This window comes from Apium graveolens, chromosome 4 (genome assembly GCF_009905375.1).
Source record: "Apium graveolens cultivar Ventura chromosome 4, ASM990537v1, whole genome shotgun sequence".
In the NCBI taxonomy this organism is placed as follows: Eukaryota; Viridiplantae; Streptophyta; class Magnoliopsida; order Apiales; family Apiaceae; genus Apium; species Apium graveolens.
The window spans coordinates 131,636,790-131,651,915 of record NC_133650.1 but is presented as its reverse complement, the minus strand read 5'-3'; the positions used below and the strand labels follow the sequence as shown (position 1 = coordinate 131,651,915).

General features: G+C 34.6%; 1 protein-coding gene across 1 annotated transcript; it reads left to right on the top strand.

Moving 5' to 3' along the window:
• Positions 1-632: 632 nt before the first annotated feature.
• LOC141719873 (transcription factor MYB75-like) lies at positions 633-2,161 on the top strand. The gene is made up of 3 exons (XM_074522238.1): positions 633-858; positions 1,079-1,208; positions 1,519-2,161. The coding sequence occupies exons 1-3, from the start codon at positions 717-719 to the stop codon at positions 2,063-2,065; spliced, it is 819 nt and encodes a 272-aa protein (XP_074378339.1). The 5' UTR covers positions 633-716; the 3' UTR covers positions 2,066-2,161.
• The last annotated feature ends 12,965 nt before the right edge of the window (positions 2,162-15,126 follow it).

Here is a 15,126-nt window from a genome sequence, read left to right as displayed (position 1 = left end):
ATTAATATTAATACATCTAATTTTAAAATAAAGACAAAACAAACTCGAAAAAAATTGAAAATTTTTATATCAATGAAGAACTTACAAATAAATTGGTAACATAATAATACATAAAAATTGATATATAATACAAATATTGAAAACTATATAAATATAATTAAATAATTTAAAAACAAGTTTTCATATTATAATTTTTGTTGATAATAACATTATTTATAATTGTTTATTTATTATATAAAAGAATTATATATTTCAAATTGAGAAGTGTTCATATATATTTCCTATTTTTTTGTTTAAGTTGATTTTGAACATATTTTCTCATTTTTCAATAGTTTTATTAGAAATAGAAAAGTGAGAAAATTTTAGAAAACTGTAAAAAAAGAAAGCTGGAAAAAAAATCTATAAATAAACAGCCTCTTAGGATTCCAAGTGAAAATTTCCATTTTTACAGTCACGGTCACAAATGAATGAGAAGGGGAAATTATTTGTTAAAAAAGAGAATGCAAAATTAAAATGATAAAAAACAGTTTGATTTGTGTAAATTACTCTGGCTGTATATTTGCCATAAAGCAATAATTGATTAAGTAAGACCAACTGACCAAACCTTGTAGATATATGCGATTGTATTTATGTGCTTGGGAAGAGCAGAGACAATACAATCAAGATATACTGCTTTTCTCTGGCTGCAGTCTCACTACTGTTCCTACTACTGGAGTATGCATGGAAAAGCAATGACAATTAATGGTAAGGCTCCCATGCTGCGAAAGGGTGCATGGGGTTCAGAAGAAGATACTCTTCTCAAGAAATGCATCCACCGGTATGGAGAGGGGAAGTGGAATCTTGTTCCTCAGAGAGCTGGTATCTTGTTCTACTCTCACACACACAGTGAAGATTGATTTCTTAAAATAGGGTTAATTTTTGAGATTTATTTACATATTAATAGTAACATGTATGTTTCCATGTATAAACATGCTGAATGTTTTCCGCTTATATAACTTCTTCAATATACCGTTTCACCGGCTTCAATTTAGCTTCTGCCTCTTGCTTCTGAGATGATGATATTTCTAATGTATCACAGGGTTGAATAGGTGCAGAAAAAGCTGCAGGCTAAGGTGGCTCAACTATCTTAAGCCAACCATAAAGAGAGGTGACTTTGGTGAAGATGAAGTGGATCTTATTTTGCGGCTTCACAGGCTACTGGGAAACAGGCAAGCTGATCAGACGTTCAGCATGATTTTATTATTATATTGTCATGGATATAAGTCTAGCAGGAGAATGATGAAATTTGCAACTCCGAACATCAATCTAAAGCTTTATCATGCCATCGCGTTGACTATAAATTTAATATATATTTTATAAGAGGACTATTTATAATTAATCTTATATTAAGCCCGAGACTAGAATAAAATATTTTTTAAGGAAACTTTTAAGTTAATACATCTGACTTAATATTGTATCTGTTTGACACATGTGGGTATAGAGTCCATGCAAATAAATCATATATGTTATTCCATGTAGATGGTCACTAATTGCCGGAAGACTACCGGGAAGAACAGCTAATGACGTTAAAAACTTCTGGAACACCAACCTCCAAAAGAAGCTTATGACTGCTAGCTACCAGAAACAAATGGTTAAAGGGAAAGAGCTTAGTAATACTGCTACAGCCAGTATTCCTACAACTACTACTGTTGTCATAAAGCCTCTTCCCCGGACCTTATCTAAAGGCACAAGATTATCCTGTTACAGTATCAATCCCAATATTAGCAGCAATATTCTTATCAACAAGCAACCATCACCACCAAGATCAAGACCGGATCACGATAGCGTCCAGTGGTGGAAGACTTTTCTGTATGAAAAAGAGATTCATGGTCAAGAAGAAGATTTATCAGAGGGATTAAAGATGGCGTCCTCAAGTGGGCTACAGAATCTGGATTCTGAAAGAGGCCTAATTTGGAGGACAAGTCATCAATCATCCACTCCTACAACCGAAGCCACTGGTTTACTAGAAGATGGCCAGGATGGGTGGAGTGACATTTGGGATCTTCTAAACTGGGACCATAATTAATTAAGATTTCCAACCAGCAAGTATATGTTTAATTAATTATTAAGCCTGTGTTCTAATAAGCAGCCGATGCGTATGTTATGAATTTTTTTTTGGACCTATGCAAAAAGCTTAGAATTTCAAAATTCTTGAACCTAAAAAACGAAATCAAAGACATACCAACTGATCAAATTGTACCAACATCTCTGAAAATAACAATATCGCAATAGACTATATCACATAAGAATCATTGTTAGCCCAATATTCATAAACACCAATCGCATAAACTGAATGTTACGAGTATTTGTTTTAACTGCAATTATTGACAATATATATATATATCGTTTCCCGGTGGATTGAGGATATATTTATCTATGTATATGAATTATTTTTGGGGTGTGGTGATATTTTGGTTGAACGTGTTCTTGAAAATTTGATATTAAGCTAAAATAATAGAGGCCGAAGATGGTATTTCTTGTTGTCCACTACAAATGGCGATCCATGGGGTTGTTGTAAAAATATTTGTGATATCTATTGGTGTAGATGGTGTCCAATTCAAAGGGTGATCCATGGGGGTTGCTGTAAAAGTGGTTGTGGTTGTTTGGGATTCTACTCAATATAGTAGTTTGTACGCTTATAATTTTATTATTGATTTTTATTTAAATGCTTATTCTTGACCTTAGTAACTTTTCACATCCCTCATTCAATATTAACAAATACACAGTTTTGAACATGTTAGGCTCCTTCTGGTTTCATTTGAATTTGATACAAAAGCATTACTAAGATTATTTGCTTCAGTCGATATCATTCTTTAAAGTTGTGACGTGTAAGGACGCAGTTAAACACCAATATAAAACAACATGATTATATGTTTAATTAAGGCTATAATCGAAAAATTATATGTGTGCCTGTGTTCATTTTTTACCACACATTTTAAAGAAAACAACACTTGAGAAATAAAATGGTACATAATTAATCATGGACAATAGAGAAAATAATAACAAGATATATTGGAGGTCGATTACTTATACATAACACAATCTTTAGCCAGTGTGATGCACAAGTATTCTCTAAATATGTATACAATATTGATTTGTTCATAATTATTTTATTTTTTTGTATATTAAAATTGTAATAAAAAATATTTTGTGTATTTGTTGTGTTAAAATTGTAACTCTATAGTCATACAACACTTAGTGCTAAATGTCAATACAAGTTTGTGTTGTACTTATATACATGAAAGTTCCTTTATGTTTGTCTGAATTTGAATTTATTTATATCATAAAAATATAATAGTTGAAATATGAAAATAATATATATATATATATAACTTATCTAGTTAGAGGTATAAATAGTTCAATGCACATATATGTATGCTCGATACATAGTTTTTTCAGTTGATATCTAACTCATACATTATTATTAATCAAAATAAAAATATAAATAAGTGAATTATAAATGTTAATATTTTGAATTTTAAATTTCAATGAAATATCAAAAAGTACTTAATTTAAATTAGATGTATGTTTAATATGTTTCTCAAGTATAGTTATTGGATGATATATTAATATGGTTAGTATTATTATTATTATTATTATTATTATTATTATTATTATTGACAAAATATATGTATATATGGATCTAATGCTCAAACATAAATCTAAATTAAAATAAGTAATTTTGATATTTCAGTGAGAGTTAAAAAATATATATATATATATATATATTAATTATGCGTTAATTGAGAGAATAAGTGTGAAATAAATATTATTAAATAATGCACGGGCATGAAAATATGTATAATTCGTTAATTTTTATAGATTATTTTATGTGTATGTATTAGAAATGCAGTTGGAATTATTTTGTGTGTCAAAAATGTGATTGATGAGTAAAAATTAGTAGGTCGACCGAGTATTCAATTCGAGTATTCGCTTTTGACCCCTTAGTCTGGTTCAAATATGTACATGTGCACGTAGGTGTGCGTATATGAGTGTGTGTGTGCGTGTGTGTATATATATGTATATATATAAATGTGTATCTATGTGTACTAATTGTTAGGTAATGAATACAACACAAGGGGGTTGAATGTGTTTTGGATATTTTTTTAAGTCTTTTTGAATGTTTGTTACTTGGTTAAACAAAGCAGATTAGAAATGCAGTAATATTATATTAACTAGAATAAAACAGTTTACACAATATTTTAAAACTCACTTAATTTTATATTAAAATCAAGCTTATGTCTTGCTACAAATCCTGGGTTCTTTGTAAGTAAAGAACTCATCTTTTTGTTTGAGAGAGTACAAGAAAAACTAGATTTTGATACAATTTTAAAAGCAAGGGACCAGTGTGTACTTTATAGATTAGTAAACACAGGTTTACACAGCATGCAATAGAATGTACTAAACTCTACTTTAAGTTATCTCTAAAACTTTCCATTTCTGGCTTAGTGTATCTTTGCAAATCGTGTACGTCTGTGACTTTCCTTTGTCAGTTAATCTTGGCCTTTGATCTTGCACTTTTCAAGCTGCTTTTGTAGACTTTTCAATCTAACGGATTAGATCATTTTTTGATTAATAATCTTAAATATTTAACTTGTCTGATTCTGTACTTTGAGGTTCATGTCGAGATCTCCAGTTTGTTCTATAGAGAACTGACATCTCGATAAGTATAATGGTTTGTCAAGATCTCTTAGTTCTCGAAAAGTGTTTTGACTTGTCGAGTTCTCTGAGTTCTCTATAATTTAACTTGGCTTTTCGAGGTCTTTGAGTTCTCTATAAGTGAACTTGACTAATCGAGGTGTACAAATCTCTGCATGTAGAAATGACTTGTTGATATCTCTGAGATCTCTATAAGCATTTTGACTTGTCGATATCTTTGAGATCTCTAATGAGAAAATTGACTTGTCGATATCTCCAATCTTCGTAACTTCATTTTGGCTTGTCGATATTTATGAGTTCTCTAATGCAGAAATGGCTTGTCGATATCTCCAATCTTCATGTCTTCATTTGGCTTGTCGATATCTCAGAGACTTCTCTATAAGCTATTATGGACTTCTTGATAAGTCATTCTGGAGTTCTCAAATGACTTTTCTATATGACTTGATCTGTGACTTGTAGATATCTTGACTTATAATATTTTTCCTAAAATAAATTTATTCAACTCCAAACTTCTTCAAATTTTCTCTTCTTGATCTTCTTCCAGAGTTTATTCTTAAGGCCTAAGACTGTTTACAGAAAAATACTCCAATCTAATCTTTGACATTTTTACAGACTCAAGTAATACAATATAAAATACAAATTTAGATTATCATACAACTAATTTTTAGGGTTGTCAATATGAATTAGTCTTGTTATAGTACATGCATGTCTTGCACAATAATCTCCCTCAATTTGTGAGAAGATTGCTTATCACAAATTCATGCTTGATAAAAAGACTAACCCCAAGTTATAATGAACAATAAAGGATTACATAAAATTGACAGAATTACAAGTACAACTTTTATACATTGAGTTTTGATTACATGAGATTGATAAGTACATTCATTACATGAAATTCTCATAGCCTGGATCCTTTCTAATAAGGTCCTTTAGAGTTATTAGCACTTGAAGTTCTTCTATGATTTCAGTACCTCTTAGAGCTTTCACAAGCTTGAGCCACTCATATTAGATATATTTGATAATGTTATGACTAATATGATTTGTGTTTAGTTTTCAGATCTTACTTAACAGGACAAATCAGTACTTAACTGGAAATCAACATTTATACTGAAGTCATAACTTAAGTTGTCAGAACTTAAGTTGTCAGAACTTAAGTTATCTAGGAGATATTTATCAGAAGATAATATCAGGACTTAAGGAGACTTTCAGATAAGGAAGGCGGCTGATTGAAAGGAAAGAAGATCAAGACAAACACAAGAAGAGATATGCATGAAGAAGGAATTCTATGAAGAATAGAATACTTGGAAGAAAAGATAACTAGTTGATATATTTTAAGAAGCAGAATTATATTCCATATCAATCAGAGATTATCTTGTAACTGTGTAGTATATAAACACAGACATAGGGTTTACACTATATGTGTTATCATAATCGAAGTTATTATTTATTGTAACCCTAGCAGCTCTCGTGATAATTTGTTCATCACTGAGAGAGGACAGTTTCATATTGTAACAGAGTTTAATAAAGCTTATTTTCTGTTACTTGTGTTCTTTAATTTAATTTGATTGTGATAAACACTGTATTCAACCCCCTTCTACAGTATGTGTGACCTAACAAGTGGTATCAGAGCAGATCTGTTAACACACAAACAGTTTAAGATCCGGAAACAATCATGTCTGAAGAAGAACAAACTCCAACCAAGCCCACCAAAACTGAAGAACCTCCAAAGACTCAAATCCATAGTCGATATGAGACTATTAGAGTTCCCATACTGAAACCATCCGAATATTCTATATGGAAGGTGAGGATGTCTATGTTTCTGGAAGTTACTGATCCAGGATACCTAGACAGAATCAATGAAGGACCACAAAAGCTAACCAAACTCTCTGTTGTAGTTGCAGGTGAACCAGCAAAGTCTGTACCAAAGGAGAAGAGTGATTACACTGCTGAAGATATCTCATCAATTGCTAAGGATGCTAAGGTACGACACTTGCTGCATAGTGTCATTGATAATGTAATGTCAAACAGGGTAATCAACTGCAAGACTGTAAATGATATATGGGATGCTTTGGAGACAAGATGCCAGGGAACCGATTCAATTAAGAAGATCATGAAGACTATACTCACTCATGAGTATGAGCACTTTGACTCAAGCCTGATGAGTCATTAACTGGTTTATATGACAGATTTGTCAAACTCTTGAATGATTTGTCACTAGTTGACAAGGAATATGATCTTGAGGATTCAAATCTTAAACTCTTGTTAGCACTTCCTGAAAGTTGGGATTCGAAGGCCACCACTATAAGAGACAACTATAATCTTGAAGAAACAACTCATGATGAAATTTATGGGATGCTCAAGACTCATGAACTTGAGATGGAACAAAAAAACAAGAGAAAAGGAAGAAAGTCAAGGACAGTTGCTCTTAAGGCTGAGGAGAAATCCCCCAAAGCAGCTGCCTCAAGGAAAGGCAAGGGAAAAGCTCTCATCACAAAGTCTGATACTGAATCATCAAGTTCTGATACTGATGATGACTCTGAAACTGAAAGCTTACCTGAGATGGATCCTGATGAAGAGATGATGAAGCTGTGTGCTCTTATGGTGAAAGGAATCACAAGGATTGCATACAGGAAATTCAGAATAGGAAAGAAGTTTTCCAGGAAAGGTGCAAGTTCTGATAAGAAGAGTTTCAGAAAATCTGAAAGCAAAGGAGGAAAGTCTGACAGAGGAGATTACACAAATGTCAAATGCTACAACTGTGGTGAGAAAGGCCACATATCTCCTGATTGCAAGAAAGTGAGGAGTGACAAAGGCAAGGCTCTTGTCACAAAGAAGAAAAGCTGGACAGACACTTCAGATTCTGAAAGTGAGGTGAACTATGCCTTGATGGCAAATGCTGATAGCAGTTCTGATGTTGCTGAGTTAAAGGTACCTCAAATTACTTATGCCTTTCATACTGATGATATTAATGAGTTGAGAAGATATCTTAAAATCATGTTCATTAGTTATAGAGATCAAACTTTAACATGTGAAAGATTAACTTCAGAAAATCTTGCTTATAAGAAGAGGAATGATTATTTAGAAAAAGAGTTAGTCATGTTCCATCAAACTCAGAAAGATAGAGATGATGCCTTTTATGTTAGGGATGAAATACTTAAAATAAATGAATCTCTAAAAACTGAGTTAGAAAAGGAAAAAGAGATTATCAGGACTTGTACTAACTCTGGCAGAACAACTCAGAATTTGTTAAGTAGTGGAAAATGGAAAGAAGGCTTAGGTTATGGAGATGATAAGATTGATAAGGAAACTGTAGAAATTGAGCCTGTAGTTGTTAAACAAAAGCCTAAGGTAAATCCTGTTAAGTTTGTAGCTGTAAAGTCTGATATTGATAAATCAGAAGTTAAAGAGAAATTAACTTCTGAAAAACCAAAATAGGATAAGCCAACTGAAGTTAACATAGGCTTAATGACAAAGAAGCAGCTTAAGCATAAGCTGAAAGATGTTAAGAATGTAAACAAGGTAAATCCACCTTGGAAAAATAGGAAGGGAAAGGAAGGTGTGAATAAAAGTAATAATTATAAGCCTGTTCCTAATGCTCCTAGAAAAATATGTCTTAACTGTGGAAATTCTAACCATCTGGCTTCTTTTTGCAGGAAAAATAAGAACATAAACTCCCTACCTTCAAAGTCAGGAGTTAAGAGTCAGTCTGTTAGATATAGGCCACAAAATCCTTGTTTTTATTGTGGTAGTTTATGGCATTCCATTTATACTTGTAAGGAATATCATAGTTTGTACTATGATTATTATCAAATAAAACCTTCTTTAAAGAAAGTTAGCATTGTTCCTTCTATTGTAAGTTCTGATACAAAGTCTGATAGTGTAAATGCTGATAAGAAAAATGTTAACATAAACCCTGATGCTAAATCCGCTGCAAATGTTAACAAACTTAATAAGGCCAAAGGATCCAAGCAAGTCTGGGTCCTTAAAACTAATCATTAGTGGTCATCGTGATTGCAGGGCAACATGAAAAACATCCTAGTTCTGGACAGTGGATGTTCAGGACATATGACTGGAAATAAAGCCCTGCTATCAGACTTTGTGGAGAAAGCTGGCCCAAGTGTTTCTTATGGAGATGGCAACATGGGAAAAACCTTGGGATATGGCAATATCAATCTGGGGAATGTCATCATTGAAAAAGTAGCTCTGGTCTCAGGACCTAAACACAATCTGTTGAGTGTGAGCCAAATCTGTGACAGAGGTTATCATGTGGATTTCTTTGAAGAACACTGTGAAGTGGTAAGCAAATCTACAGGCAAAGTTGTTCTGAAAGGATACAGGCATGGTAACATTTATGAAGCCAAGCTTTCAACAAGTACTGATGGTTCTGCAATCTGTCTGTTAAGTAGAGCATCAATTGAAGAAAGCTGGAATTGGCACAAGAAAATCTCTCATTTAAATTTCAACAATATAAATGAACTAGTCAAGAAAGATCTTGTGAGAGGTTTTGCAAAATCAGTATTTGCTCCTGATGGCCTTTGTGATTCATGTCAGAAGGCAAAACAAAGAAAATCTTCTTTCAAGAGCAAGACCGAATCATCAATTCTTGAGCCATATCACCTACTGCAAGTTGATCTATTTGGTCCAGTGAATGTCATGTCTATTGCAAAGAAGAAATATGCTATGGTCATAGTGGATGAGTTCACCAGATACACATGGGTGTATTTCTTGCACACAAAAAGTAAAACTGCATCTATTTTGATTGATTGTAATAACCCCAAAATTTTGAACTTTTTTGTAACCCTTATGAATAGTGTTTTTGCTGATATTGCTGAATAAGAAAACTTTTCATGGCACACTATGTAGGGGTTCTTTTATTGTTATTCTGAGATCGTATTAGTACTCTATATGATAAATAAGTTTATGTAAAGATCGTCAGAATCCAAATTCGAACACTTTGATTTTTCCCGAAAATCCACCAGATACCGAAAGAATTGGGTATAAGATAACAGGATAAAAAGGATTTAAATTCAAGGATTATAAGAGAGGATCATAAAAGGAATATAATGTATTGAGAAATGTTAAGGAAACCCAAGTAATAAGATCCCGGGTATGATCCCTCAAACGATAAACGAAAACGAAAGTTAAGCGAACCGTATAACAGATCAGCGGTCATTAACCAAGTAATTAGAAGCTAATCAAAGAGGTTAGTGAGGATGATGTCATCAAACCAATAAGAAGAGGACAAGTGTGGGAGGATGACATAACAAGGTGACATAAGCATGACAAAAAGGAAGGGTGTTGTTGGTTGATTCTTGGCCATGCAAAAGTTACCATGGTTAAAAGTAATAAATCAAAACAAAACAACATCAACCAAGCCAAAACAATTCATTTCACCAAAACACAAAGTTGACTTCTCTTTTCTTCAAAGAAAGCTCTCGGCCTCTTTTCCACTTCAAGAAGAAAAAAACCAAAATCTAAGATCCAAGCCTTGTTAATTAGTGAGGTAATTATCTAATACTCCTTATGCATAGATATAGCTATCCTATAAGTTTGAGCTTCTAATTCATTCATAATCTCTTCCTAAAAATCATGGAAGAAGAGGGTGAATAGTGTTTTTCAAGAACTTAAATTTTTGTTTTGAGTTTTTGTTTAGATTAAGCTTGGATAAGGACTTTTAAGGGTGATTCCAAGCTAATTACTTGATTCTCCACTCTCCAAGGAAGGTATAACCCCTCCAAACCCTAACTTTACTTTGAGTATTAAGTTTAGTTTTGTTGTTATGGTTCATGAGAAGCATGATTCTTGTAGACTTAGAGTGTGGTTGGTTTTGTAATGAGTTGGAGTTGTAATTCTTGGATTATTGATTAATGAACTTAAGTGTAGTTTTAATTCACGTTTGAGAATAATGTAAATTGGAGAACTTGAGGTGTTGGGGCTGTTGTAGTATGGTATGGATGGATTTTGGTTGTATGAATGAATTGTGGTTGATTGGTGGTTGGTTTGGAGTAGAATAAAAATTGGTAATCGCGTAAACATAGCCGTCGTAATGTCCGATTTACTTTAGACTGTTTTTGCTCTTAACATCAGGACCCGAGAACTCCCTATTAGATTTTGACCATTGCCATGATTAGATAGTTCATGTTACGAGCTTTGTTTTGATATGTGGTTCATTTGAATCCGATGTACGGTTTAGGAGAAACGACCGTTTAAATAACGGCGTTTCGCGAACGAACCATTACCCCTCGCCTTACTTTGAAACATAGGTTAAAGACCTTAAAGGACTAATTGGAGTATGAATCATTTATGTAAAGTGTATTAGGCAGTTGGTAAGGCACTCGCGAAAGAATCGCCTTAAAAACCTTAATGGTTAATTTATTAAAAATGGTGGAGCCGAGGGTACTCGAGCGACTTAAGGGAATCGTTGAGCGCAAAGCGAGTGTTAGAGTCTAATTGGTTAAAGTATAGATTCATAAGCGACTTTGGTTGAATTCCAACTTATATGTTTTTTATAGGTTACCAGACTCGTCCCAAGCCATTTGTCACCCCCAGTCGCTCAGGCAAGTTTTCTACCCGTTATACTGTTGTTGTGATGTATACATATGTATATGCATTATCTTGTGATAGATGCATGATGGTTAATTAGCAAATTCTTGCGATATATTGGAGCATGTGATATGGTATATATGCATGCCTGTTTCGTAATCTTGATACATATATCTGTTGATTCAGTTGCATAATACCTATGCTAGAGATAAGCAGTATTTGCGTATACCCTTAGTATAGGGGACCCCAAGGTGAACATTTTCTAAAACCGGGAGTCGATGTTCCCGAGTATATTATATATATATATATATATATATATATTTATATATATATTGATATAGTTTTCAAAACTATTAATCGAATAAGGTTTATTCGATAACTTTATTTTATTTAATGAATATTAGTTGAATATTCATTCGAGGACTTATGACTCCGTTTATTTTATTTAATGAATATTATTTTGAATATTCATTCGAGGACTTAAGACTCCGTTTATTTTAATTAATGAATATTAGTTGAATATTTATTCAAGGACTTATGACTCCGTTTATTTACTGATTAATATTCTTTATTTTATTAAAGATTAATGTTTCGATAATCAAACTTATTTTCGATTATTCAAATAAAGATCATACTTTCGTATAAGTATACCTTTGGTTATTTAATATCCATTTCAAGTATGAGTTTTAAAACTTTTACTTCAATTATTTTTATAAGGATTATCCTTATGGGAATATTATTTAAATAATAATATTCAGATATTTTCTAATATATCGGGACTGATTTATTTCATTAAATCAGCATTACTCCAAACATTCTAAAAAATGTTTTCAAGTCTTCAAAATGATTTTTAAAAGTTAGAGCGTATCCCAAAACTCATTTTTATATTTAAGATCTTTCTTTCAAAGGGGATTTAAATACTCGCTCAAAACCTGAGGGATCCGGCTCTATGGTGTATTTTATATTCGCAACATGGTTGCTGTTTTGAGACAACAATTTGATTACTTGCCCAATGTTTGGGAAGTAAGTCCATCTGATTGAGTCGGCATAAGCGACATGCCGGGGTACAGTCTATGAAGGTGTAAGAGGCTGGGTGACAGTCCATCCACGCATGAGTGGCCGAGTAACGGTCTAGCGCGAGGTCCGAATGCGGCCAGGGTGATGACCGGCGAGGAATTCATCCATCTACAGTAGAAAAGGTTACTTATTGGTATCTTTGCCTGATCAGCTAGATATCGGGTTTATGCCAAAATTCTTTTCTTTCCAAATTAATTGGATGTTACAAACTCTGTTCATACTTTACATGACAGAGGTTTTCAGGAAATGTATAAGAGATATATATGTGGATATATATATATATCGGGACTTAATGAAGTATCTCATAACTTCATTTCATTCAATAATATTTCAAAGATTTAATCTATTCAAATCTTATCTTGTAGTCTCATCTATGTGATGAACTGTCGAAAACTCATTATACTCTGAACAGTGGTAGTTCAAGTAGTTTTATAAATGATATATGTATAGTGAAGTATTTGGTAACTTCATCCCTTGTTTTTGCTTATTTCCAGTAAGTAATTATTTTACACTTGATAAAGGATTTTAGTAAGTTATCCATTTAGATACTTGCATTATTGTTTACACTATATATTATCTTGCGAGCTATAATGCTCACTCTTGCTTTATTTCTTCATCACACAACAACAGTTAGGAAAGATGGCCAGACTCAAGCAGACCAAGCGCAAGAGCGTGGGAAACGCCCCGCGCCTTCCCGTTGAGATCATAGCTGCTATAGCTGCAGAGGTAGATCTATCTGTAGATCAGACCTTCTACTTTTGGGAATCAATTATGTATAATTATAACTTGTGGCAAATAATGGAAATTAATTGTCAACTTATCAAGTAATCATTTTGGGTTGTAATAACTTTTAAATTGTGGATTCAAGGACTTGTACTTATTTCAATTTCATCTCTGAGACTATAACGGGTTATGGTGTGTGTTAGTCTGGGGTCACAGCATGAGGTTATTTATTATTAATTAAGTTAAGTGATATTGTGGAAAGAAAGACCGTGACGACCCGGATCCCCGACCCCGGATCTAGGTGTGTTACAGAAATGGTATCAGAGCTAAGCGTTATAAACCTCAGAGATGATGCGACGATAAAATAATAAACTCACAAAGATAATAAGAACTTTTTTCCAAGTTCATGGTCGGACTACTTAAAGTAGCGCTGACAGTTAAAACCCTTACAGGAACCCTTATAAGTATCATGATAGTAACTTAGCTCGTTTAATGTGTAGGCACATGAGATAGAGGACCCTGAGATGTTCGAGCGTGAGCATGATGAGGCACTGCTAGATGTCGAGGATCAGGAGGAGCCTGAGATGGAGGAGGATGAGGAGGACCCCTCAGAGGAGTCAGAGACAGAGGTTATTGCTATTTCAGATGAGGAGGACCCGGATGAGGTCCCAGTAGCTGAGGAGCATGTCAGAGCTATAGTGGAGTACACTGGTACCCCTTTACCCACACTCCCGGTGGTCAGAGCTCCTACCCCTCCACCACTATCTTGGAGCCCCTATGATGATAGCTCAGAGACCCATACTCCCGAGCCTAGGCTGACCGAGGAGGCACCCCCAGCGGCTCCGGATTCACCACCTCTCGACCCTGCCCATAGGCAGTCTTTGTTAGCCCACGACTATGTTCAGGATGTACTGAGGACCCGAGTGGCTGTTGCTGAGGCCCGGCTGGATGAGGTCAGGAGGGAGTTGGATGCGGAGAGGGCGTGTAGGCGTGCCCGAGCTTATGAGACTAGGGCTACTATACCCCGATCCTTGAGGAGGGAGCTGATGGGGATAGAACTCACGTCCCGAGCGAGACTCCGATCGCTCCAGGGGGACATGCATGGTAGGATCTCCAGGCGGAAGGCCGACTATATCTTCCGTCGTGCGATGGAAAGGGTATGGGAGCTGACCCGCTCCGGTGTGTGATTCAGGACCGACGATGGGATAGTCTAGTTGTCTAGTTAGTCGAGGCCTTAGTAAGAGCCAATTTTCCGGGATAGTTGACTTGTATATAGCATCCCTTTTTCTGACTAGACAGATAGACACTTGTGTATCACTTTTGGGCAGATGACTGTAGCACAGTTGTACTTTTGACCAGATCAAACTATGTATTTCTCGCATTATGTATATATTTATTTCCTTTCAGTTCAGTTCCTTAGTGACGAGATCACTATTTTTATCATTATTATTACTGCACTTCTTTTAGAACTGTCATAATATAATAGAATTGCGAGATACATTCTCCCCATTATAGAACTGTGCAAGGCACAATGTTGTGTATGATTGTGACCTAACGTTGAATTTCCCAAAAAAAAAAATTATCAGTATCATGCCGCCAAGAAAGATTGGAACTAGGGCGAACCCTGGATCTGAGGACCAGGGAAGCCATAACCAGGACGATAGGAACCAGGAACACAGTGAAGAGGAAGACGAGGATTATGTTGAACAGGATGATTTCCTGTATGAAGAGGAGGAGGAAACATATGATGTTGAGGGATTTGAGATAGAGGCTGAAGAAGGAGAAACTGAGGTTGAGCAACCAGTACCAAACCCAGGCATGGATCCCATGGGCCAGTTCATACAACTACTAAGGCAGAACTTGGAACGTCAACCCAACCCACCCCCTCAAGGAAATTACAATGTTGTGGCAAACTCTTTCAGGGCTTTCAAGTCCCTTAAGCCCCCTGAGTTCCACGGATCAGCCGACCCAGTTGAGGCAAGGGCATGGCTAAAGGAAATGGAGAAATCCTTTGAGATTCTGAGTACCGATGAGGCACAGAAAACTGTATTTTCTACCTACCTTCTGAAAGGAGAGGCCAACTAC